At 52.4% G+C, this 27,123-nt stretch overlaps 1 protein-coding gene across 3 annotated transcripts in view; it reads right to left on the bottom strand.

The window, feature by feature from the left end:
- Positions 1–27,123, bottom strand: part of LRP1 (LDL receptor related protein 1) — a 177,916-nt gene that overhangs the window by 128,096 nt on the left and 22,697 nt on the right. For 2 of the 3 annotated variants that reach the window (XM_074934762.1, XM_074934763.1), the window contains exon 2: positions 6,554–6,676. The exons of the other annotated variant lie outside the window; for it this stretch is intronic. In XM_074934762.1, the coding sequence (XP_074790863.1) occupies positions 6,554–6,676 (123 nt within the window). The remainder of the gene's footprint in view (positions 1–6,553; positions 6,677–27,123) is intronic. 3 annotated transcript variants of the gene reach the window in all.

The following is a 27,123-nucleotide window of genomic DNA, read 5'->3' as shown; positions in this document are numbered from 1 at the left end:
GATTTTTGCCCCTACTCCAACTCCCATCCACACACACATCTCTAGGTTAAGTGGTGCTTTCAGCTCAAGCTGCCGGTTGGGTCAATTGCTGCTGATGCGGGAGTGATGCAGCAAGGATGGAGCGGCGTGAGTTACAACTCACCCACCGCTGGCACCAGTCCCATCACTCTGTGTGGAGCTGGACCGCTGCTTCGCGGTGTGATCCTGTTTGGGGTGCATCTTCCCTGGAGGGGTGGATCTGTTCTTAACCCACATTAGCTAATGTGGCGTAAAACAGCAAAGACGACACGGCAAACTCAGGTTTTAACTTGGGTTAGCAACTCCAGTCCAAGCCCAGGCTCCTCTGTGGGCGTGAACTCAGCCTGCTCACCCAAGTCGCTGAGGCGTCCTTGTTATTTGAACCCAAGTTGAGAAGGTGCCTTTTCCTTTGCTGCAGTGAAGACACGCCAGCGTGAGTGAGAGCAGAGCTATGGAGGAACTCGAGGGCAGCACCTCGCGCTCCCCCCCCCCCCGTTGCGATGTCCATGAGATGCTCCCACGACACACATCACAGAGAGCGGAGACGCAGGAAGCTATTGCAAGAGGTTTTCAAGCTCCAGAGGAGGGCCTTTCCCCGGACACTCGGGTTGTTGTATTTATTTACGTTGTGAGTTAAAGGGCTCCTGCTTATCTTCAGTCAGCTGGTAAAATAAACTGAATGATGCCCAAGCCCTGGAAAGCTCCTTAGAGTCAAGGGGCAACTGCGAAAAGAGGCATTCAGCAAATCACCTTAAAAAAAAAAAAAACCCACAGATTTTTGGTATCTGCCCCCAAGAGGACAGAATAAGGGTATGTCTATACACATAGGCACTGACTCTGTGGGTGCTCCTCCCCCAATCAGCTCCCGCTCCAGCGCATCTGGTGAAGATGCTCAACAAACCACCTCCGCAAGCCGCCGAAGCGAAGTCTGAGAGAGAAGCTCCCTCACCGACAGCACGCTGCGCACACGGACGCTCGCCTCGGCGTAACTCATCCCACTGGCGGGGATGGGAACAGTCACACCCCGAGCGATGTAGGTTTTGCCGACATCGGCTGTAGTGTAGACAGAAGCTGAGTCTTCTCTGGCGGAGGGATGTGGGAGGAGGGAATTAGCTCATGTTTGCACAACCTTTTGAAGACGTAAACAGCTGCATAACTGCCAAATGTTTCCAGTTTGCTACCGGGAGTCACATTTTTACCTTGACCGCTGCGGGAATGTTAGAACAAGCTAGCTCAGGATTCGTGCTACCAACAAATCACATGCTAGTCAATAGTATGCCAGAACCTACAAGCCTCAACCGAGACCAGGGCCCCACTGCGGCAGGGGCTGTACAGTGGTTCGCTGTCAAATGGGGAGATGTATGTAGTGCGGTCCCATGGGGTGTGTCCTAGATCCAGTACTAGTCAATATTTTCACGGAGGAGTTGGACAATGCATGTAAAATTTCTGGAGGACACCAAGCTAGAAGGGGTTGCAAGCACGTTACAGTACAGGATTAGAACTCAAAAGGACCTTGACCGTTTGGAGACTTGGTCTGAAATCAACATGATGAAACGTAATGAAGACAAGTGCAAAATCAAATGCACAGATACAACATGGGGAATAACTGGCTAGACAGTCGTACTGCTGAAAAGGTCCTGAGGTTACAGTGGATCACAAACTGAACAACTGCCAAGAATGTGATGCACATGTGGGAAAAGGACAATACCCGTCTAGGGTGTATTAACAGGAGGGTCCTACGTAAGACTTGGGAGGTAACTGTCCCGCTCTACGAGGCACTGGTGAGGCCCCAGCTGGAGTACTGCGGCCGGCGTTGGGCACCACGCTTAAAGAAAGATATGGACAAAGTGGAGAGAGTCCAGAGAAAAGCAACAAAAATGATCATAGGTTGAGAAAACCTGACCTATGAGGAAAGGTTAAAATAACCGGGCAGTCTAGTCTTGACGAAAGACGACCCATAACGGTCTTCAACTACGTTAAGGGTGATCAAGTATTCTCCATGTCCACTGAAGGCAGGACAAGAAGCAATGGGCTTCTTCTTCTAGCTCCAGGTTAGACAGTAGGATAACTCTCTCTCGGGGGAGTTAAGCTCTGGAAGCTGAGTCCAACAGTCCCTGTTGCTGGAGGCTTTTGGTTGGACGAAGCCTGGTCAGGGCTGGTCTCGGTGACCTGGCCCAACACTGCTCTGATTCTACAATAGTCAAAAAAGCAAGAAAGAGAAAAGGGGGTAGGAAACGGAGGCACAGAGGGAGAGGAAGAAACTTGCCCAAGGCCAGTGCCCAAGCTGGGAACGGCACTCAGGTTTAAATTCCACTCCAGTGCTCTACCCGCTAGACAGCCCTGCCCTTCCCACTGTGGGATTATTTATACCCCCCGTTTGTGAGACAGAGAGCTGAGATGCAGAGAGAGATGAAGGCTCGAATTATCATTTATTTCCTGGCTTTGCCCAAGGTGACGCAGTGAGTCAGGGGCAGGCTGGGAACAGAAGCCCAGTCTTCTGTGTCCAGCCCACAGAGCAACCCGCCCCTGTTCCACACAGCCAGTCCTATCCCTATACCCGGTCTGCCTGTCCAACACGCCTTGCCCGAGATTTAAGGGCAGTTTATTCTTGGCTCTTTGTAATTCTGAAAAAAAATCAGATCTTGCTCATCCTAGAAGAAAAAGAAGGAAGCCACCGAAGACCTGGTTCCTGTTCTTCGCACTTCTACCACCAACCAGCATTACTTCTGCAACACAAGTCACCCAGCTCTCCAGCCAACTGCACAAAGTCTAACCAGTCCTGGGAAGAAACACTCCTGTTGCTTCTCAGTCAAGCAAATATATCCAAGGGATTCTTGCTAAGCGCAGATAACACGTCTCTGGCAGGTCCCTGATGACGACAGGCTCAGGCTGCAAACAGAGGTCTCAACTGACAGCCAGAATTTTATTACAGAAGCTATGGGCCTGTTTCTCAGGATCAGGTGCCTCTCCATGGCTGGTGTATTAATTCTGCAACAGCTCTGCTCCCAGCCCCCAGCGTGGGGGGCAGGTCAGGGACTTGGCTGGAGCACACTGCATCATGGGTATTCTCAGCCCCCCATGACCTCTGGGAAACCGTGTGTAACCTGTGAGAGCAGCCTCGGGGCTGCACTCACTTACACTGAGGGCTGAGCGGAACGGGGGGAGCACAGAGATGGCTGAACGCCCCTCCCAAAGTGCAGGAACAGGATAGCTGAGATGCAGGGTTGCGAGCTGGCTGGTTGGAGGTGTACCACGGGAGAGCAGCCAGTACTGCTGCTAATGTACCGCCCCTTTGCCTGCCCTCAGGCAAAGGAGTTGTGTAGGGGGGAGCAGGTATCATCTGTGCTCAGCTGAGCTTCTCCAAGTAGGAGCAAAGCTCTGAGGTGCCCAAAGGGACGGGCTGGCCGTATCCAAGGTGGCTGCTGGGAAAGGAGGGGTTGAGGCAGGTTCCCCTAGCGATGCAACAGGACAGAACCCCCCTTCTAGCCTTCCGCACAACCACCGCCACGGGAAGTGGTTGTGAGCAACAACCCAGTGTGGGGGCTGCGGTGAGCACCAGCCCAGAGGTGTCACTCAGGACAGGACGTAAATCGGCTCTGGCCTCTTGTTGATCCCCTGCCACTTTCTCTTTTTCGCACGTGTAGGTGAGTTTGTGAACACACACACACACAATTCCAGTTCAGGAAACTGACCCTGGAATTAGACCTTAGAGGTCAGGGAAGGAATGAAACTCTCTGGCCTTGCTTACACAGGAGGCTAAGCTACATCGTAAAGACCCCTTTTTCCCCTTAAAAAACCTATTAATTTCACCACCTCCCAGGACTTTCTGGCCTGTACGGCTGCTGGGGCAGAAAGCCTGGCTCTCTCCCCCCAAGAGGTGGCTGCAGCTCGGAGGCATCTGTCCAACCCTTGCAGAGCCTACAGGACGGAAAAGCGTCTCTCAAAAAAGAAAACATCCCAAAGGGTTATTTTAGCCCGCTGGGGCGCTCGTGGGTACGTGGCGAGCTATGGATTTCTCAAGTTTATCCTCGTGGGAGGGCAAACGTTGGGTGGCCCGATCCCAAGAAGGTTGGCAAACGAAGGTTCGGGAGAAAGGCTGAGAAGGAAATTTTCAGGGAGCGCTGGAGGGTTTGCTGCATCTGTCCGGATGGATGAAAAGAGTCCGGTTAAAGGAGTACCAACAGGCCATGCGGAACGTCTACCAGGACGGATGTGTTCCAGAGCAAAAAGCCTCCAAGTTTAGCACAGGAATTTTCCAGGGCCGCCAATTGTTTTGAGCCAGACAGCCCATCCCAGCCCTTTCGTCTTTTCTCCCTCCCATCAGGAGGCGGTTGCATCACTTTGCCTTAATAAATAACCTGAGTCAAAAGGCCGCTTCGGAAAGACCTTTATTTCATTTGGCACAGCCAGGAACCGACTTCAGCGCTGGAGGCTAAGAGGATGGAAGGAGCCCAGAGGGCATTTGACATCTGAACCCGAAGTCAAAGGGATTTAGGCACCTAACACCCCACCCCACGCTTTGTGCTACTTTGAAAAGCCCACCCAGAGTCGTTACAAATTCAAAGAGACTTTACTGGCATGGCAAGTTACACACACATTTGCCAGAGTGTCAGGGGGAAAAGACAGACCAGCCCCGTGGGGTGTACGGCCCACTCAAGATGGGGCCACCCACTGTGTTTGTGGTTCAATCCCATTTGTCATTGAAGGTCTATTCCTGACACAGTAAAGCCTGGCTCTCAGCTAGAGCTCTCCATTGATAAAGCGCTTTGAGATCTATCAATGAGGTTACCCATTTTACAGACAGGGAAACCGAGTCAGAGGGTGAGGAAGTGACTTGCCCAAGGTCTCCCAGCAGGCTGGTGGTAGACCCAGGAACAGAGTCCAGATCTGCTGAATCCCAGACAAGCGTGCTATCCCCTAGGCCATGCTCCTTCCCCCATGCTATGGAGCAGGATTGCGGTCTCTCTACGAAAAGGCACCACAAAGCTCTGTATGGTGGTATATACACACACACAGGTACCATATCAGCAACGTAAGATCCCCTCCTAGACGCGCCCCCCCCATCTTCCTGAACAATTGGCGTTTGTTGTTACTCTCTTTTCTTTGTGTTTCCTTAAGATCCAGCCTCCGCTGGGCCAGATATCTGACCGTTCCCATAAAGTCACCACAGCTCCACGCAGCTGCTGTGCAGCGAGGGGCCCGCCCGGCCTTTGCGGCTGAGGCAAAGGGACTTGATGGACCCAAAAACAAACACACAAATCTGGGAACTGCTATTTTGATTGTCCACAGGCTGTTCCCAACTCCAGGAAAATCTGTCCCTTTCCCCTCCAGACCCAACCCCTTAAGTCTGCACCCAAGAGGGGCAGATTCCAGTTATCTTCCTGGCTGCAGCAGATTTGCAAGCAGATCCAACTCTCCCCAGGCCCACCCGCCTGCCCCCCGGTCTGTGTCAGCCTCTCCGCTCTTTGCTCCAGGGTACTCAGAGCTTGAAGCCTCAGAGATTCCTCCCCTGAGACCAGCGCTCCTCGCCAGCTGCAGGAAAGGATGGATGCAGCAAATGCCAAGGAGCACAACCCCTGTCAGAGTCGTGCCTCTCTGCAACGGGGTTAAGATCATCGGAGTTTCTATACACACACACACACCCAGAAAGTGGGTGCCCATTACCGAAACACCCTTCCCCCCCCCCCCACACCCAGTAAAGCAACCTACCAAACGTTTCACCTTGAACTTTCTTTGCCAACGTCCCCCACTTCTGGGGTGAAGGAAAAGGCTCTACATTGGCCTGGCTCTGTTCCCTGCTAAAACTTTGGGAAGGGGGGGGGGACCCCTCAAGCACTGAAACAGTGGATTCCGACCAACTCCTAGTGAGCCACTAAGGCTAACACCAAGATCCATAAAGCCAGGGGTCCAAGCTTCAGGACGCAAGCTCGTGCTACAAAGAGAGCCACAGTCACACAGGTCGCAGCATGTTGCCCGTGTGAACAAAACACGCCCCCCCACGCACCAGGCTAGAGAACTACATGCTCCAGTTCCTTCACCTCAAAACACCAACCAGCATTACTTCTCAACACAAATAATCTATATGCCAAAGACAACAGTCCCACAAAGAGCCAAAAAATGAAGGCCCCCTTCAGATTATGCAGGCAGGAAGCATACAATGCTGCGGGGTTCTTTCCTTCCACTTAAATGGCTCTTGCTAAATCCTCTGTTTTCTGTTTCTTTTATTTCCAGTGTATAGCAATGCCAACAATAAAGGTGTACAGGGAGGTTCGCACAGAACCGTGAGGCAGCAGGTCCCCTCGAAACACAGGGCATTTGAGAAGCATGGTATTGGGGGGTAGACAGACTGGACGGTTTATACGTCTGTTAACTTCCTGTCATATCTGCACCTGTAGATGTGGCAAGTGAATGGTACTATAGAAAGAAAATGAATGAGGAAGGAAACTTTCATGTTGATGCCAGTTCCTAGAAGAAGCATGCAGTTGGCAAATATAAATTCAGACACACAATTAGCAGGAAAGAAAAAGATACATACATATATCGGGAGATTCATCGGATCCGTCGGGGCAGTCTTTCTCTCCATCGCATCTCCAGCCCTTAGATATGCACGTAACCTGATCTTTGCATGCAAACTGTTTAGGGCTACATGTCTTCGGTGCTACATAAGAGAAGAAATAAAACAACAACAACAATAAACATGATGAGTTTCTTCCCAAGACAAGTTATGAACAAGAAATTCTAGCTGGATTTGATTTGGGTTTTGTTGTTTTTTTAAGTCTCAGCAAAAGTTCTGCACGTAGCATCGGGGTCCATCTGTCTCGCCCCTAAGGAAAGAAGAGGATTTAAACAGAGGCATTAATTACAGCAGCTGGGATCCATGAGGCATTAGCAGATTTTAAAGATCATTTAACATGGATAAATTAGTGCTTGGGAGCCAAGGGTGGTTTATTTCTTTATGCTAGATAATGAAAACAAAGTTGAAAAAATCCAGATGAGCGCAAACAGTAAGTAATTTTTTTTAAATCAGGAAGGCAGTACAGCTGGTGACATTACGCGGGCTTGCAAAATTACATATTAGAGCACAATTCACTTTCCAACAAGTCCTTTTTACACACACACACACACACACACACACACACACTCCCTCCCTCCCTCCCCCCCCCCAGTTCTTGGGACTCCTCGGTTCTATTCCCGGCTCCGCCTCTGACCCATGTGGTGACCTTGCACAAGTCACTTCCCAGCTCTGTGCATCAGTTTCCCCCGTGGAAAAGGACTCATCTGTCCTGCAGTAGCACCCAGAGGCCTCATCTGAGACCATGGCCTATTCTAGTAGGCACTGGGCAGACACCTCACGAGACGAGACAAAGAGTGGGGGGAAACTGAGGCACGGCCCAGGAAAGTGACGTGTCCAGCGTCACGGAGCTGGCGGGGTTGGGGATGGAACCCAGGAGCCCAGACTCGCAGTGCAGCACCCCACCCACCAGACGCTCCTCACCATTTTCCCTACCTCCCGGGGCTGAGGGGGTTTGAGGTGCTGCATCGCCACGGCAACAGCAGCCACCAGCGCACCTAAACAGACAGGCCTCAAACTCCATCCTAGAGCAAACAGGCCCAGCACAGGGGGATTCAGACATGGCTGGGGCTGGGCGGGGGGGGAAACCCCAGCATCCTATTGTCTTTGAAATCAGAGTTGCATCAGTGTATGGTACTTTTGGGCCCACCCTTAGCACAGCGTCTGAGGCACAGAGGGACAAAGGCCCAGATCCTAGAGGTATTTAGACGCCGAATTCAATGGGAGTTCGGTGAATAAACATCCAGGTGACTTAACGTCACGCAGGAAAAGTGGGGACTTGACCCAAGGCGCAGGCTAGGCCCCCGGGTCAGCGAGCCAATGCCCCCAGCCAGCCAGCATGGCGGACAGAAATCCTTCCACCCCAGCTTTAGAAGATGAGCGACCATTAGACAGCGGCCTGATACTAGCAAGGAGGGGGAGAGGCAGAGCAGAGCAGACAGCTGGACAGAAATAAATATTTGGGAGCGGCTCGTTAGGTTTCACATGGAAGTGCCCGGAGATTCCCGCGTCTCTGCAGCACTCTGGGAATGCATATTTCTTCGGGACACTTGATGAGCTCTCGCTGGGAGCGGTTGTTGATATTTTCAAAGCATTTAAAAGCACAAGGGACCATTATGATCATCTAGGCAGATTTCTATTGGGACGCGGAGGGGGAAGGTATTAAAGGTTAGGAGCTACCATGCCAAAGGAACCCAAACTGAGTCCACATTCACGCTGGCGGGCGCTCTCTTTCAGGAGAAAGTCATGCACAGTGAAAAAGCAGCTCACTGCTAATAGTCGCCCAGAGACCACAGCTCAGAGCTTTGTTTAAAAATAAATAGATGGCAAAGAGAAGCGGACAATTAAAAACTCATTACAATAAATTTTTTAAAAAAAAGAGAGTCAGCTAAAATGCTCAGAGCAACGGCTGCGATAAGGAAGGGTCAGTATTTGAAGGCAATAAGGGTTTCGGTCTTGGGGCGGCTCTTTGGAGCGAGCTCACGTGAGGGCCGGTCCAGCAGGCTGAAACGCAGAGGGGGAATTTGACTGTCAGGAGGGTGGCTAATTCTCGCCGTTTTATGGTGAGTGTGGGGATGTTTGCTGATTTTCTGGGCGTCCCGGGACCGAGAGAATCGCAGCTTTCAGAAAAGAAAAAGAAAAAGACCCCAGCGCGCCTGGTTGTAGAGAAAAAACAGAAGTGTGACCCAAACGGGCTGTAGGGGTATCTGTGCCCTGCCGTGAGGTTCCCAGCCTAGGGAGACAGGCTCCTGCTAGCAGGGTGCAGGTGAACATGCTAACAGCAGTGCAGACAGTGTGGCTCAAGCCGGAGCTTGGGCTCTAAAGCCCACCCATGGGTGCTGCCGCACCCCCTGGCTTGAAGTGGTTTACATCAGACACAAGGTTTAAAGTTTGGTTCAATGGCTCTCAGCCCCCACCCCAACCTCATCCTGTAGCCTTGTGCTTTCAGCTGCTCAAGGCCCGGGTTCAGTCCCTGGGGCCGGCCAAGACGGCAGCCTGAATTACCAGAAAAGGGTGTCTTTGAATGCTGACATGGGGGGAACAGCCTGCATGCCAGCTGAACTAGCCCTGGAGGGTGTATTTCGCTCCTGGCCCCATTGCTATGGTGGAAGTGACACGGGGCTTTCCTCCTGCACCATACAGCTTCTTCCCGAAACAGGGGAGTGGAGAAAGCAAGTGAGGATGGAGCTGGAGTCTGGAAGGATTATTGGCTGCAACTGGAGTTAAAAGCACAGGGTAAGACCCTTCCTCATCTGGTTTGAAGAGCGAGGTCTCCGGGACGGGGACTGTCTCTGTGGGTCCATGCAGCCACTACGCAAAAGGGCCCTACTCTCAGTTAGGCAGCCTTCTTGATCATTTCTAGGCATCTAGCAAGGGACCACACTAATACAAATAACCTTCGCGCTCCCTGGCCTTGCATGGGGCACAGAGGGTGTGACTTCAGCGGCCCAACCGGGAACAGAATTGGGGTCTCCCAATCCAGCACCTGAACCCCGAGACCGTGCTGCTTTCGGACTAAAACGGGGACCCGGAGCGAGAGCCGGGCGCGGCTGCAGCACGTTGCAATGGGCAGACTGCGAGGCTAGCGGCACAAGAGATGAAGACGAGTGAGAAAGATTCCTGGGGGGGGGGGGGGAGGCGGCAGGGGGGGCACAGTGAGGAAGGGTCACTGCTCTAACTGACTGGAAGGGAGATGAGACATGCACACAAGGGAAAATTCCTCGTTTTAATCTAGCCGGGTTCCTGGGCTCCCTTCCCGGCTCTGCCCCAAGCCAGCAGGGACAGGTCACTTGGCTCCTCAGTGCCCCACTTCGATGGGGATAACCTCCCTCCTGGCTCATGAGGGTTGAGAGACTTTAAATACCGTTTGTGAAGTGCAATACACCCCCCACCACCACAGCCTCGATCAACACAATAACGCTCCCCCAGTCACCCGCAGCGGGTTTGTACCTCGGTTCTGGAGCTTCCCGCTACAACCTGGAAAAGCCCTGGCTGGGATGATTTAACTGGGAATTGGTCCTGCTTCGAGCAGGGGGTTGGACTAGATGACCTTCTGGGGTCCCTTCCAACCCTGATATTCTATGATTCTAACCCCCAGGAGCCGAGAGCCTGAAAACAGAGCAAGGGGGTCTGGAAGCCAAGCGATGTTAATACCATCCAGAGGCCACATTAACAGTTATCTCCTTGATCCTGCTGTAGCGGGGGCGGGTTTGTAAAACAACAGACGTGCCCTGCATTGTTAAAGAGACGAGGCCTGTTCCAGTCCCACAAGGCCTAGGGTTAAAGTGCAACTAACGTGGTCCAGGTCTTGCGCTGGGACCCCCCGCCCCCACATCGGGGTGAGTTTCACCCTCCTATGGCTCCCGCCCCCCGTGCATCCTCCCGTGCGCCCGTCTCCATGCCAATTACATCTGGGAAGCGATACTGATGCAGTTTCTACGGGTGATGTGACTCAACGGCTGCCATTTAACGCCCAAGCCATCACCTCAGCGTTCCCGACGGACGCGGGGCACAGCACATCCATTTCCCTCCAGTGTGTGCGGCAAAAGGCCCGCTTGGCCTCACTTTCCCGGCTTAGGTCTGTGCAAGGAACCACCGGCGTCCCCACAGGGATCCTGGAACAAACAGCTGAGGGGAATGCAACGTAAATCTGTCGTTCCTGCAAAACCGTGATGTTGGAAAGCCAGTTGGCCAAGGATAATGGGAAATACTCCCCCACCCACCACCCAATGCATAATTAGTGCTCCTCTCCACAGGACGATATTCCAGAATAGCTTTTCCCGATTAACTATGCCCAACGAACTCCACATAGGGACACTTTTGCTCCCGATTAGCTTAATCCACTTTGGAAACGGATTAAACTACTTGGAATAAGGCTCTCTTTCCAGAATAAGAGCATCCACACATGGAGTTCATCAGGAACAGTTAATTCTCTTTAACTAAGAACGGTCATGCTGGGTCAGACAAATGGCCCATCTAGCCCGGTATCCTGCCTTCTGACAGTGACCGGTTCAGATGCTTCAGAGGGAACGAACAGAACAGGGCAATTTCCAAGTGATCCATCCCGTCGTCCAGTCCCAGCTTCTGGCAGTTGGAGATTTAAGGACATCCAGAGCAGGGGGACACATCCTTGACGCTCGTGGCTAACAGCCACCAATGGGCCTTTCCTCCATGAATGTATCCAATTCTTTTTTGAACCCAGATATATTTTTGGCTTTCACAATGTCCCCTGGCAACGAGTTCCAGACAGGCCGACGGGGCGTTGTGTGAAGAAGCACTTCCTTTTGTTTTTAAACCTGCTGCCTATTAAGTTCATCGGGTGACCTCAGTTTCCTTATTTCAGATTAGTTTCCATGTGTAGACAAGCTAAGTTTAGACTGCAGAACTCACTGCCACAGGATGCTGGTGCAGCCCCGCATTTAGCAAGATTCGGAGAGGGATCAGATATCCTGCCTCAGCATGGGGGAGACGGGGTGGACTACGTGATCTCTTCGGGGCCCTTCCGGCCCTACACTTCTATGATTCCATGGACAAAATGAGTATCCAGAGCTGCGAGAGTCCACGCTAGAAGCTGGGCAAGGGATATAAAACCTCATGCTCGTAAGATTGGAAGCTCTTTGGGGCAGGGGACATTTTTGCTCTATGTTCATTCAGCACCTGGAACAACAGGTTCCTAGCCCACAACACGCATAATTTCTAGGTTTTAAGCCACTGTCTAACTATTAGAGATTGAAGGAGACCTTTACAGGGACCCCCTGAGGAGACCTCTGCCCACAGCAAGGGTCTTACACTTTTCTCTGAAGCATCTGGCACTGCCATCGCTGGAAAGAAGCTCCAGAAGCAGATGGACCTCGGCTTGGATCCATTCGGGCAAGTCTTAGGAAACAAACACCGCCCTCAATGAAAAATACAAGCAAGAGAGAGAGACTACAGATCGCCAGACTGGATCAGAACCAAAGGCCACCTAGAGTTCAGTTTCCTGCCGGACAGTAACCAGTACCAGATGCTCCAGAGGCAGGTCCAAGAAGCCATGTAGGAGGCAGCTCTGGGATAAGCCACCCCGTGGGACAGTTCCCTCCTGACCCCTACAGCCAGAGGTCGGCTCGTGCCCTGAAACAGGAGGGTTTGCAGTCCTGCCAAAGTTCTGGATTACTGTTCTAACTCCAGATATTCTTGTGAGCCATATAAATATCCCTAAACCTAGCACCGTGGCCTCAGGCTCCCCTCAAGTGCTTTTAGACAGGACAGGTTCCACTCCCTCTCACTCCTAACCCTGCTTAGCCAGGGGAGTTCACACCCCCGGGCATCCCAGCTCCACAAGCTTTTCAAACCCTATGGAGCAGGGGAGGGGAATATAAACGCTTGCCCTGGATTTATTGCCACTCTAACCCTCCCAGGCTTCTAGCAGGCTAGGCGTGACCTTCCACAGCACAGATCTATAAGGCCCAACCTCAGCCAGCATGCCCTCTCCCACCCCAGCCTTTCAAGGTAGCAGCTTCTTCACTCAACCTCAGCCAAGCTTGGCTTTGGAGATCTCCATTTCGCCTCTGTATCCCCCCCTCACGCACCGCCCCCCAGCTCAAAAACTAGGGAGGAAGGAAATCCCTAGCAAGAGAAAGGTTAAATCCATAGCAAACATCAACTGGCCGCTCTGTAGTGGCTGTCAGGAGCCTTGGGGGCCACTTTCCCATGGGAGGAGAAAGTGATGCAGATTCTGGGTATGTTCTTACCAGAGCTCATTTATGTGGCGCTATAGACATCAGTCCTGGAACAGAGGTGGTCACAAACAACATGCAGGCATCCTCCTCTTTCGGGAATCCCAGCCCGAACACCTCGAATCGGCTCTGCCCCAAGAACCGGCTCTAGCATGATTACAGCAGAGGGGGAAAAAATGACTCCTGCCACGTGCGACAGCACCCCAACAAAGAAAATGCAGCACGAAACTGACGCAGTGTGTCCCGCGCAGCCTGAACATAGTTCACTCGTGAGAAACAGTGCTGGTAAGGCTGTGGGTAACAACTCCACCCGGTGACTCCTACCAGGACAATACCTAGCACTTCACACATGCAACGCCTTGTACAAACATTTAGACTGGGAAATTCAAGATGAGACTCGTCTAATTCTTCAGAACTAGTGGATCCAAGAAGCTGAAAATGCTTCTTCCAACCCTGGGAAACGACAGCAAGCATGCTACCTGAAGGCTAAAGGTATCCCTGTCCACGGTCGCATTTCAACCGGCAACCGGCCTGCATCCGAACCCAGTTCCACCACTAAAAACGTGAGCCCTGCTCACACGTGCGAGTCACTGGGGTTTAAGATCATTTCAGCCTCTTATGCCACACAATGCTGGTATGTGTTTTCGAGAGAGCCTTTCACACCATCACTGTTCCTGGCAGCTTTGCAGACCAAAAGCAAGTTACAAAGACATTTTGGGGACAGCAAATAAAGCTCCGTTCTCGCTTTAGAAAATAAACTATTCAAGCGGCTTGATAATGTTACACTTTTTTCTTTTTTTGCAGGATGTTCTTGGCAAGTTAAAGGGGTCCCAGAAGTAAGCATGTCAAGGTGCCAGGTGGACAATCGGAGAAGGTAGCCATTGATGGAGCGTTTACAAAGAGCCAAGCTTTCCATTGAAATACGGGCAGACACAGCACTGGAAGGGGAGAGGAGAGCTCCAGCTTTGGGAAGAGAATAAAGGGCCCTTCATGCAGGATATAATGGCCGGCTCAGTGCGCAGGGACGGGACAGCTGCACAAGCCGTCGACGGAAAACATTTGCCTCTTTAGCAGTCAGCGGCCATCCCGCTAAAAAGAAAAGGCGAGCGAGTATTCCGGCAGGAGAGAAAGCCCCCTTTTCTCTAACAGCGCGACTCGGCCAGGCCCCATTCCCAGCAGCGGCTGATCAACACAGAGATGAAGAGACTCCAGCAAGGAAATGGAGGGGCAGTGTGGACTAAAGGGTGGAGCACTAGATTGGGATTCGAGAGACCTGGGTTCCAATCCCTTCTCTGCTGTTGACCTCGCACAAGTCATTTCCCTTCTCCATGCCTCAGGTTCCCTGCCCATCGGTGTCTGCATTGTCGGCTCTTCAGCGTGGGAGCTACCTCAAAACTAGGGGCCCTGATCACAGCTGTAACATACACAATGACCCATCAGTGCACTCAATGAAAGGGCTAGAACTTCCCCAACTGCGCTGGTACTTAGATTGGAAGCTCTTTGGGAGCAGGGACAGCCTGTTTGTTCTGTGTTCGTACAGCGCCTGGCACCACAGGGTCCAGGTCTGTGACGCTCAGAGTCAACCGCTGCCGTTCAGTCTTAGAGGGGGCACACTTCCATCGAGGGAAGGACGGATGGAGTCAGGATTAGAACTCGAGCAGCCGAAGGTATTTACCTAAGTGGCTCAATCCACTACACCACACTTGTTTGTGTTCGTGATGAGGATAAAGATGCCGTTTAAAAAAAAAAAAATACCCATTCAAGTTTTGGTCCAAACATGAAACTGACACACTAGTTTTAAACTGTTTGGAGAAGTGCAGAATAGAAGCTCTCAACCTCAGGTACAGACGCTGCAGTGATGAGGGCTGGCACAGAAACCTGGAGAGGTTTGAAGTAACCAGAAAGATCAATTTCTTGCTTAAGCGAGTCTTGCTTTCTTACTAAATCCTACTTGGACTCTTCCTCTTTGAGGGAGGTAGCTGGTTTTAACTTTGCAAAGGAAACAGCACTGGCAATAAATATTGACTGGAATGAGCATGATTTGCAAAACAGATGTTCTTAGGGGAAAGAAAAAAAAAATGAATCGACTCCACATTCCTTATGGGGTTTGGTTGGGTTGTTTGTTTTTTTCCCTCTGTTTGCGCTAGGGCACATTATCGAGCGCTCTGGAAGCCAGTCAAAAACCACTTATCTCCACCGCATACCCAGGGACAAGCAGTTCGCTCTGCATTCACTCCTGGGGCGGGTAGCTTGAGAAACGTGGTCAATCTGAATGGAAATTCTCTGCTCTGTTTTTCGTTGGGGGGGGGGGGGGGAGATCAGATGATCCCAAAAGGTTCTCACTGGGCCTTTAAAATAGATACCTACGAATCTATTCCCTCAAGCTACCTGCCTTTCAGAACAATGCCTTTCAGAGCCACAGGGAAAGATACACTTTCTCCTCTTCTCTCGCTCGGTTTTCCAGCCTGATCATTTCAGTTTTATCCAGAATTCCCCCTGCTACGGGAGAAAAGTGGCTGTTTTCTTTGGTTCAGCCATCTGTCGGCACGCTCTCACAAACTGTCCGCCTTCATGCATTTGTATTGAAGATCCTAAAATGTAATACTTCCAAGCTCCGGAGAGGTTCAAGAGAAAGTATTTAAGGTCTCTTCAGCAGGCAAGCAGGGGCGGGGCGGGGAGGAAGAAAGGTTTGATGCAATATTAACATATCATTGGGGAAGTGGGAAGGCAGAGCCAAGCAATTTTGGCTTTTTTTAATTTATTTAAACATAACGTTAATGGTGCTTTCCACCCAGCCAGGTTTCACACTGAGCAGAATGTGACCGTAAAGTTAAGGGCAAAGCACGTTATTTTGGTCATGTTGCAGCAGGCATGCCAGCAAGCACGGAGACGCTTTAAGGAACACCGAAGCTCAGAGGAAGTCACAGATCAATTGAGAAGGGCCCAAATTGCATCCACTCGGTTTTTGTTCGATTGCTTTCCCTCCCCCGCCACTCAAACCCAACAGCCAGTCTCCAATTCAGTGCAGATTCTTCGCTGCCGAATGCTATTTTTGGTTTGCAGCATTATTGCAGCCATGTTGGTCCCAGGACACACGAGAGACAAAGTGGGTGAGGTGAGCTGAGCTCTTTTGCTATGGAGCCAACTTCTCTTGGTGAAAGAGACAAGCTTTCGAGCTCCACCGAGCCCTTCTTCAGGTTATTTTGGAAATCGAGTGCCAGGATCCCTTTGGGAAAGGCCTCCAAGTATTTCCCAGGATCAATTGTTTTAAATATTCTTTCACTGCTTATCACAAACTCCAGAAAACTCAAGACTTTATCCTTGGGGGGAGGGGGGGGACACCCTGGATTTCGCCCCTTCCCTGTATTATTTTTGCAGCGCTGCTCCTGAGCTCTGCGCTGTGACCACAGATTTGTCTTGCTGACTTCAACAGCACCACTCTGTGCTCAGAATTAAGCATGTGCGCGTTTGCAGTAACAAGCCCTAACTAAGGTTATAATCTCCCAATTCCACCAGGCACTTTACGGCATGTTTAAATGCTTTAAGGTTATAAGAGCATTTGCGTTCCTAACCCGATTTGACCCTGTCCCTCTCTCGCACCGTTTAAAATGTCACCCAACAAAATCACCTTTCAGCCTGAAATTCTACACGCTTCAGTCTCCGGCCGGGGCAGCACGTTTCAGAGTATTAAATCTAGCCCTGGTTTCAAATGAGGGAGCTTTGCGTTACTTTGCCAGAGATCTGATACCTCTGACACTGCCAATCCCAAGCATTCAGGAAGTATGAGTCAGGCCAAACCCCCATATGGGTGGCTTAAAAATGAGATTTTTTCTTCTTTTAAAAATGAAGGGGGTCTTTTTGGGCAGGTGAAGTATTTCACCTTCTGGGTTTTCACCCTGTAGGGTTTAGATTTTCAAGCTTTTCTGTGCAACGATGAAGGCAAGCATCTTGATTTTTGAAAAAACGAAAGCTGAGATTCAATGCAATGACTCCAGGAGCTGGGGCTTTTAAGGAAAAAATCACGAGGCTTGCAATAAGAAAAAAAAATATCACAGCAGTTGGCAAAGCCTGGAATTGGGAGGGACTGAGTTATTTCCTCAGCAGTATTAAAATTTCCATAAAAATTATGCCAAATTTACAAACCAGTCGCCAACATAAACTTGTCAAAGTGTTTGCTTTGGAAAACAAGGCAAGCTAGCCGGGGATTTTAAATCCTGCAGGCGACTTTCTGAGCTCACAGCTTGGAAGGTTTGGCTTGTTTTGTTTCTTTTAAATATAAGATTTCAACACATTTCAAATGCAACATTTTTGCAATTCTTGCATCTGGCACCCTGGATTAGAACATTCAGACCAGCCCTGCTCGAGCGGTGCTTCCATTCCCATGAATGAGGCGCTGTTAAGACTCCGAATCATTCTCCTTTGCAAAAGCCACAGGCATTTTTGCTGTTTGTAGCTTATTTCGGTTGAGGGGGGAAGGGCTGTTTCAATTACAAACTAAATATTGACTTTTAAAATACATACTTTTTCCCTCCCCCTTCTCCTTTCAAGTCAGCCCACCGCCTATAAACCACAGGGCAGAAACTTGTAAAAAGAACGAAATATTGGGGAAAAGAAAAGGCTTTGCAGGGGAAAAAATATTCCCGCGGAAGCGACACACCGTTCCTAAGAAACGTGTGGGTCAGCGAGACGCGGCTGAACGCACCAGATGAGAAACGAAAACCAGGCAAGAATCTCCGACCGCCTTTTCTGGGCCCTGCCCAGTTTTTAAGTTTATTTTTTGTTAAAACCACCACAGAGAATCGCAAGAAGTTAAAACCAAGGGCTGGCAGAGCCTCTGCCGAGGTCTTGAAAAACATTTATTTTCGGCGGCCCAGAAAGGACACAGCTACGCCTTGGTTTCTGTCCCCTCTCCGGCGTACATTTAGCCTTTGCCCTGCCACGAAACAGGAACTGCAGGACGAAGGGGTTGAAAGGTTCGGCGGATGTCTCTGGGCCTTCTGCGTCCTCAGCAGCAACGAGCAAATCCTCATCTGCTACAGACGGCAACGCGGCGTGAGGAAGTGGCCTTCCTACCTCTTCCCAAATGTTCTGGCCGGGGAAGAGAGCTGCTTGGAGCAGCTCACCCAGCAGCCCGGTGGGGCAAACAAGTTCTTCCCCTCCCACCCTACGTCTTGTCTCCTTGGGCTGGAAGCTCTGCGAGACAGGGTCTGCCTCTTGGCGTGCGCAGCGCCCGGAGCGATGGGACCCAGATCTCACTTCGCTGGTGCTACCCTGCCTCGCATCACTGAAGACGGAAGCTGCCTCACGCCCTAACCCCCGTAGGGAGCAGCAGCGTCTCCTCCTCGGCAGGATTTACACAGATCAAGAGGTTCCCCGCCAGGCGGTCCAGTTCCCCGCTAAGACGCGCCAGCATCCTGCCCCCGCCCCAAGCCCTGCATCCTGCAGCGTGGCCAGCAACAGGTCTGCAAAGCGCAATCCTCAAGCCCTGGACACCTGGGTCTTGCTTCATTCCAATTTTTAAAATGGACAATCTTATTTAGGAGCCGTTTGCAGGCTCCTCTGAGAGGCAGCAGGATACAGGGCTTTGTAGGCATGGATTCTTCCACCAGCTCCGACACTGGCCTGCTGGGTGACCTGGCTCGCCACTCTGTGACTCAGTTTCCCCCTCTTTAGGGGAAGGGACAGGCACACAGAGACAACACTGCCTCCACACTGTCCTCCCCGATTTATATGTCGTCCTGTCATTTTGTTTGTACAGCCCCTGGCACGACGGGGTCCTGGGTCCATGACGGGGGCTCCGAGGCGCTAATCTCAATAAAAACAACGCATACACCCCCCAAAGACCAGACCACACCTGGAGAGACAAATATCAAAGCCTCTCCCAGTGGGGGTCCCAGCACGCACGCACACACACACACCCCGCATTCCTTGCACTGGATCAGCTCCACATTCACTGAGCGACGCGACCACCATGCTCCGATTCAAGGCAGCTGGACACATGACCAACGCTCTTAACTAATTTCCTACCCTTACACTGCCCCACCCACAAGCGCCACGGCCCCTCGTCGTCGTCCACCCCCACCCCCGTTCTCTGCCTGAGGCACATAACAGCTTAGTCACCAGCCAGCTCCCCAGTGGGTCCCTTTTTATCATCTAGGAGCAGCCAGTCTGCCCCCAGAGGCGAACAGCTGATCCAGACCCTGCCGGCTCCCCCTAAGCGGCTCCACCCCCCACAGCCATTCCTCAGTGGGTGCTGCTGTCCTCGGGTCCAGCCCCTACCCCTGCAGCCAGCAGGAGGGCCAGGGCATGGCAGGGGCAGAATCCCCCACTGCAGGGAATAAAATCACAACACGCTACGTCCGTCCATCAAGAACAGAGCTCAGGACCTCTTGGGAAGGATACTCCAAGGCTGGCCCTGCCCCTTGCTCTGTTCTGCACCAGTTCCTCCAGGGCTGCCAGCCCTGCATCTCCCCCCGCCCCAGGGGACACACTCTGCCATGAGATTTGTAGCTCACCCTCACCCCACATTCCCAGGAGAGACACGCCACACCCCACTCCACAGACAAGTAGAGCAGACTTGCCCCAGGCCACCCCACTACAGAGGGATCTGGCAAAGTCGCAAATGGAACCCACGAGTCCTGACTTCCAGCTCCCCTGCTCTAGGAGGAGCAAACGTCTTTGGGGGCCTGAATGCTCAGATTGCTACCCACTTGGGGTTTCGCTACTTCGTTATGAACACGGGCAAAAGAGAAACGGAAGAGAGAAAGCAAACAGGAGATGCTGGTGATGATCCAAGAGCATCCATCCCCGATTCGAGGGGAAGGGGTGGAATCATATTGCGGCTTCTAAGGATCCCTTTCGCCCTAAAAGCGCCCCTGGTCGCCTCAATTCAAACAGATCCAAGGGGAGGTGATTTAAACACCGACTGAGATCTGGACCTAGTCTGGGAGGAACCAGCCGGTTTCACCTCCTTCTGCAGACCCAACCCCTTCCCCGCCTCTGCTCTCATGTTGGGTGGGGGAGCCACCTTAGGATAAAAGTCAGACTTGCATTTTAAAACCGGATGCCAACAAAGCTGGAAGGATATTTCCACTCTAGCGGGGTCTCTCCTCAGCCCCCAGGGAAAGAAAGAGGTGACAGGCAGGGAAGGCCTGAGGGGGTTTCAAGAAGAGATCCTGCTCTTTTTTTAAAACAGCTTTTTTGCAATTTAAATTTAAAAACATTCCCTGCGTTTTTTATCTGTAACGGGCTTGGTAATTAAGTAGCAGTTGGACTCTTGTAACAGAAGAGGATACAGTGGCATCCTCCAAGCTCTCTGCCTCTACCTTTCCCCCTCTTATTTTGTCTTTCCTCTCCCCTCCCATGCATTTAAAAGGGGGATCTGGCACACAGCGGTGGGGGAGTCTGGGGTCTCGGGTTCTATTCCCAGGGAGTGGCATCTAAGGACTACAAGCAAAGAGGGCTGGGAACTAGGACGCTTGGTTCCACTTGGAGATCCTTGCATGAAAAGCACTAGGAGAAGGACAAGGGCTAAGAGTCCCAGATCACAGTGACCTCCAGGGGAACCATGGCCAGCAAAGATGTTCTAAACACAACCATCGTCACCCACGCTAAGGGCAAAATCATGTTAGTTAAACATGATAACAGGACCCACCTTCCCCAGGGTACACCCAGCCTGTGTGTAGGTACAGTGCTGAGCGCAAGGGGGATCCAGTCTCAGGAGGGGCATACAGGAGCTACCTTCATACACAACATCTGGGCAAGAAAATATAACAGACCTGCAATAACTGGGTGGGGAGGGAGGATTTATTTTAAATTCGCTCACAGGCGTCAGGTTACAGAGGCCAGGGGCTGGGAAAACACGTAGGCATGTGCTTAACTTTAGGCATGTGCTTTCCTGGATCGGGCCCAGCGTGCGTTCGAGTATCCAGGTTTAGATCTCTTCCCCTCCCTGGATTTGCATGGGGATAATGCTCCATTCAGAAGAACTTGCTACAACCAGGCTCCCTTTTATCAGGAGAGGAAGAAACTCTTGGCTGTCTTTCCTGAGCGCCAATGCCCCGAACATTCGGAGCGAGCCCACATTGCCATTCCTGGCACAGTGACCGGAAACCGCTCTTTGCAAAAAAGAGAGCAAGGCTTTTAACACAAAAACAATTCATACTGACAGCTTCCCCTCCAAGCCTCCTTAGCCCAGCTCTGGGACCAGGGCTGGAGGGGTTCGATTTTTAACCAGCCCACACCAGTCAACGTCGATTTCACTGAACGCACACAAGCCGAGGGAAAAGTATTTCCGGCTAGAATCATCGGAATTTACAGGCAGGCAAAGGAAGTAGAATGGGGCCTGGGAACTGACTGAGGTTTGATTTCAGGATATTTACTTTGCCTGCTCTGACCTGGGTGGGTGTTGTGACACTTACAAAGCTTTAACTTTTTGAATCTCCATGTCCTTAAATAATTACTGACGGATTCCCCCTCCATTGGCTGACACCCCCTAATTCTACGCAACCGTGGAAAAAAAAATTTTTTAATCGATAGCACTTTACAAAAATGCTTAGAAATAAACCTGGATTTTATCCTTCGAAAGGCCAGCAATGACCAGAGCAAAGAAACTTCCCAGCCCTAGGGGCTCATGGTTATAAACAAGCTTTTGGTACCAGGGCGAGCAATCGCCGTGACCCAAAGGGCTACTACAAGGCAAGGCTTGGTAGCACTCCTTTTTCTGCAGCATTAGGTGCATTACAGGAGCACCTAATGGCCCCACTGAGTTTACAATCCAAGCAGTCAAAGGAGATGGAAGGGAAACTGAGGCATGGAGCAGGGACGAAACTTGTCCAGCAGGCCAATGGTAGAGACAGACACAGAAGCAGGCAATTGCCACACCGGTTCCTGCAAAATTTCTCCCAAGCCAATTCCCTGATTATTTAACACCAGCAAAGAAGCCACAAGGTCCTACTGTGTCCGGGATGGGGCCTCCCCCCTAACTCTGCAGTCTATTGCTGCCATAAAGCAGCAGCCGAGCTCGGAGACCCAGGCAGAGCCGGACAGCGCGGCCTGGCTCGTCTCAGCCCTGATCTGACAGGTCTGTGGGGTTATTTATTGCTACAATAGGCAACTGCGTTTATCACATCAGCAGTTAAAGCTCTGCCCGGATGCGCTTTACTGCGCCGGGATGCTGTTGTTTATGGCTGAAGCGGAGAGATGAAGGCTCCTCCAGAGACCGGGCCTGCACTGGGAAATAAAGCAATTTTACATTAGGGATTAATAGGCATTTCATCTGGATGTCTGAGTCACAGAGCAGGGCTCGAGGGTGAGCAATCAGACCGCTAAGCTGGCAGTGCCAATTGGGAGGGAATCTGGTTACGGGGAGCGGTTGGGCGCGGATGTGAAATTACTACGGCCTGGACGGACGCTGATAAACCAAACAGCTTAAAGGCCTGGAAGGAGGCCAGGGCTATCGGTGCAATTAGTTATTCCACTCAACCTGGCTGGCTTGCAAAGCAGGGTTTGTCTACACGGGGAAACTCACCGGAATAGTGACGGCCCCGCGGCTCCCGTGTGCACACTCGACTCCGCTTTTGTTCCAGAATCATCAGCGTGCTCAGGATAATTCTCCCGGAAAAGCATCTCCCCACGGGAAAGCTTCCCCCCATCCCAGCCCTGTGTAGACAAGCCCTAAATTACTCAATGGATCCACTTTGCCGGCGCCCTACACACTCCACAGCCCTCGACAGGAAAGATTCTCAAGGGCTCAAGGCCTAGCACCGGGGCCAAACCATCAGACAAGCATCAGACTTGCATCCCACAGAGCAAGTAAAACAAAGGGCCAGATGTCCAAGGAGCGAATCCGGCAGCTCCCACTGCGACTGTCCGGGCCAGTGGTCGGCTCATGCTGGCATTTTAAGAGGAGAACTCTTGCTCTGGAACTCATCCTCTGGGCCCCGTGCGGAGAGACGCTGGAAGGAACTTTGCTGAAAAATCCTCTTACCTCCCCCAGATCCAGATTTTCAGCACTGAAGAGAAGGGGCAGCCAGTGGTGGGGGAGCGGGCTCCGGAAAGGCTCAGCCCTTGGAACTTGCTTTCCACCCTTGTGACCTTCCAAGCTCCTTACAAGAGACACCTCTTCAAGAGCTTGTAGCGATCAAGGGACGGAAGGGGGTTTCTGTAAGGGGCTGACCGAGTGGCCACGGAAAGGTGCCATCGCACATGGCTGGGACTTCGCCGTCTTTTCATTTGAAAGCCAACTGAGGCAGCGTGTCTGGTGCGTGGAACACTGGACGGGGGCTCAGGAGAACCGGGTTCTACCCCCGTCTGGGTGACAGCGGGCCAGTCACAGCCCCGCTCTGTGCCTCAGTTTCCCTCTTTTTCAAATGGGGAGAAGGATACTGACCTCCTTTGTCAAGCACCAGATAAGAGCGGAGTAGAGAGACTAATATAACGTCATTTTCACCGAGACAAACCCTTAGAACCAAGAGTGGGACGTGCAGCAATATCCAGACCAAGCGACGTGTTATATAGCAAAATGCAAAATAATTTTAGCTTCCAGGGAAAAAATGGTCACGCCGCCAAGCGTAGCAACTAGCCCCTACTGCCCCGAATCACACCCTAAGTGGGGAGCAAACCACAGCAAGAAAACATGCAACAGCCCCGTGGCTATTTCAACGCTGCCCCTGCAGTCGCAGGTAGCAGGTGGCCGTGTTAGGCAGGTGGCACCTTGAGCTCGGCCTGGTTCATCTAAGACCCTGTGTGGCCGACGGGAGTTGGGGGATCTGAGCTGAGCCAGCCTCCCTGGCCGGAAATTCAGTCACTGGCAAGGACGACAGGGGACGGGGCTGAAGCCATAAACACGTTAAATACGAGGCCCCGGGTTCGTTTGGTTCTGAAAAAGAAAACGCCATGCGGTCTCCGGCGCCAGGCGGAGAGCAAAAGGACAGGCTGCGGGGTGATTCACCCTGATGTCTGCAGGGGCCCTGGGGGACCCATTCCAGCGGTAGCCCAGCGTGGAGCCAGGCTGCTACAATCACGTGATGCTGGCACACACACACACGCATACATATAAAAATCATTGGTACATGTGTACGTCCATGTGTGCACACACACACACTACGCATGGCCCCAGTGTGACGAGCAGCTGACCTCTGTGCTTGGATACTAGAGAGTATGCGTATATACACACGCACACAAACAGATTACACATACATGGGCAACGTGCCAGTTGCCTGCGGCTAGCTGTATTAAAGCACAGACTACAACCCACCCCACCTGGGATCCGATTCGGCGCTCTATGTACACACGCGGCAAGAGACAGTCCCGCCCACAAAAGACCTGATGAGCTAACTAGAAGCCTGACACACAAGGACGCCAGGGGAAACTGAGACACAGGAGTCGGGAAGTGACTTTCCCAAGGTCACGCAGGAAGTCAGTGGCAAAGGTACGTCTGAGTCTATTCCAGGGCCCTACCCACACCCACCTGCTCAGCTGGCATCTAAGTCTCCCCATCAGAAATCAAAGGGGCGCAGCCCTCCTACCTGCTCGTCGTTGTACCTTCGATCGGGGGAGGGGAGCGCTGATGGCTCGCGGCCAGCAGCAATGAGATCTCTTGGCAAGTTGAGCAGTTTCAGATCTTCTTACCCTGCGGTTGCAGGCTCCATTTGAGGCCGCTGCAGCTTTCCAGCCGGGCACCCCCACCCCACACCCATGTGCCCCTCTAGGACCCATGTGCCCCTCTTCTTCACCCGGGGAACTTCCCTCCCTCCTTGAAAAGCCAAGGAAAAAGGCTTGTGTTCTGCTCCAAGATAACAGCGTGCTGCGTTCCCTCTGCCTCCACCCCGGCCAAAACATCCACGGCCCGCGCCCGCCCCCCACACACACACACACAAGCCACGGACCTCTCTCAAGGCCTCCTGCTTCTGTTCAAAGGGAAAACTGGCTCAGGAGTTCCCACACCACGAACACCGGCATTGCCGGACCCAATCAGAGCCGTGGTCCGGCGGGGCCTGTGTCCCCTCTCCAGCCTCCGTTTGCCTGGGTGGAAGCGGCAAGGAGCCCTCGATTAGGCACATGCGGATAAGCTGCCTCCACACCAGGTCTCCTAATTCCCTTTAACTCGATACTGGCTTAAGCCCCCCAAGAATGAGGTTGAACAGCCCTTCCCAAATTTACATTAGTGCCAACTGGAGGCGATGCATGGGGTGAGGGGGGGGCCCACAGGGGGTCAACTCCCCCCTCCCATTTAGCACAAGCTTCTACCCAGTTTGCAAACCTCTGTTCTAGGTCCAGATGTGACACGTGGGGCGGTCACGTGCCCCCCACCCGAACCTTTCAATTGGACCCCCCCCATATCAACAGTGACGCATCACCTCTGGCATCAACGAGAACAACTCCAGATGTTCTCGTATCCATGGAAACAGCCAATCCTCTTCTGCATATTGAGGGTGTTAAAAACCTCTCCGGCACCTTTCACCACCCACCCTCCAACGGGGGGGTTTACAGAGAGCTCCCCTGAATGCGGCCAGCTCTGGGGGGGAGGCCCACCAACAAATGACACACGGCAAAAACAAACCTGGGAGGAGGGACTTTGGCAAAGGAAACCAAGGGAAAACTCGTAAGCCCAAAGACCTCCCAGGTCCACACATGGCGCTTTTATGGGGCTTGGCCCGTTGGCTGCACATCGGGGCACTTAGACATCTGGCCCCAGGTGATTCGTCCAAGATGAGACCAGGAACCTTTGGTGGCCGAGCTCAGAACTGACCCCGCGCCCGCTCGCCACAGTAAGGCGCCGTAACCACCGGCCCGGCCGTCCTTGGGGACTCACAGCCCGTGGGAAAAGGAGGTTTGGTTTTGGTTTGTTTTTTTCAAAAAAAGGGTCCTTGCAGGTGGAGAGGGGCAAGACAACTCGTCTCGTGCAGCCCCGGGGAGGGCGGGCGGGCGATGTCACCAAACGCAAAGCAAAGCTTACAGCTCCGTGAGCAAAGCCGGGTGCTGAACAGACTCACTATTAGCCCGTGCCAGTCCGATAGACAAGGGGAGGCAGAGGAAACTGAGGCATGGGGCGTGGAAGTGACTCGCCCAAGGTCACCAATGGAGCTGGGAACAGAACCCAGGTGTCCTGACTCCCGGCCAGTCCCCTACACGCTGGACTGGGAGCAGGTAGAACGAACCCTCCTCATCCGCACGCATGCGAAATATCACCCTCCCTGCAGCGAACCATCTCCAAAGCAAACAGCGAGCGAGGCTGGAGCCAACAGCCCGGGGCACAAGATGCTGCTGTGGAATTCACAGAGGGATGCGTTGTCCTCCGAGCATCACTCTTTTGGCTGCTCTCCCCGGGATCCACCCCCCGCACCACCCTGCCACCAAGGCCTAACACTGATCTCCCAGCCAGCCCCCATCCAGCCGCAGGCGTCGAGCACAGCTTCATCCTTTGCAGAGTACAAACTCCTCGGGGACAGAGCAGCTGCCCCACAAGAGGGGCAGACTCAGGACATGTGGGACTCCCAGCCAGCCGGAGCCTGGAGTGCTTAGTGGTGTTACCACTTGCAGTCATGACCGAGTCTGCAATCGCGACTGGGATCCTGGTGCATCGGGCGCTGCAGCATCACCCCGAGCACAACAAGGCCGCCATCTCCGTGCTACCGTTACGCTAATCAATAACAATGCTGCAAAGCTTCTGAATCCAGCCCCCTCATAGGGTCGTGCGTGCGTCTGATCTGCATTCAGCTAACCTGCATTCAGGCCGCTAATTCCAAGGGAGAGCATCCACACCCGGGTTTAAAGCGGTTTAGACAATCCACTTCAAACTAACACCGTCAATTAATCTGGATTAAATTTGGAGTGCCTGGGCGCACAGTTTAATGCGCAAAGCTTATTCCAGTGTAACAGACCCTGTATCTGAAAGCAGCATCAGCCGGTGACCGTAGAAGGAACATTAAGATCTCAGACACAAGGTCTGGTGCCCATGACCGGGCCGCGGTGCCAGAACTGCCCAGCACAGACCGGCACGGACCAAGAGCCAGTCAGAGCCCGGAAATGGAGTCAGAAGAAATGTAATTCCATGTCCCAGAGTCCCTGGCTCAATGCCGGGGCTGGTTGTTTCTGCTGGCAGAGCTGGCGCCCCATCAGCAGCACCGACGGCAGAGTCACTGGACGGCACCTCCAAAGCCAGCCCCAAGCAGCCCGACACGCGGAGGTCAGAGGAAGGGACCACACGCACTGCAGACCGAACTCTGATGGACTCAAACCTTCCTGTTGGCACTCCAGCCTGGAGAGGGCAAAGGCTGGCTGGTCTTGCGGCTAAGACACCGGCCTGGGACTAAGGGG

This window comes from Natator depressus, chromosome 20 (assembly GCF_965152275.1).
Source record: "Natator depressus isolate rNatDep1 chromosome 20, rNatDep2.hap1, whole genome shotgun sequence".
Classification (NCBI taxonomy): domain Eukaryota; kingdom Metazoa; phylum Chordata; order Testudines; family Cheloniidae; genus Natator; species Natator depressus.
This window is presented reverse-complemented; position numbering and strand designations above follow the sequence as displayed.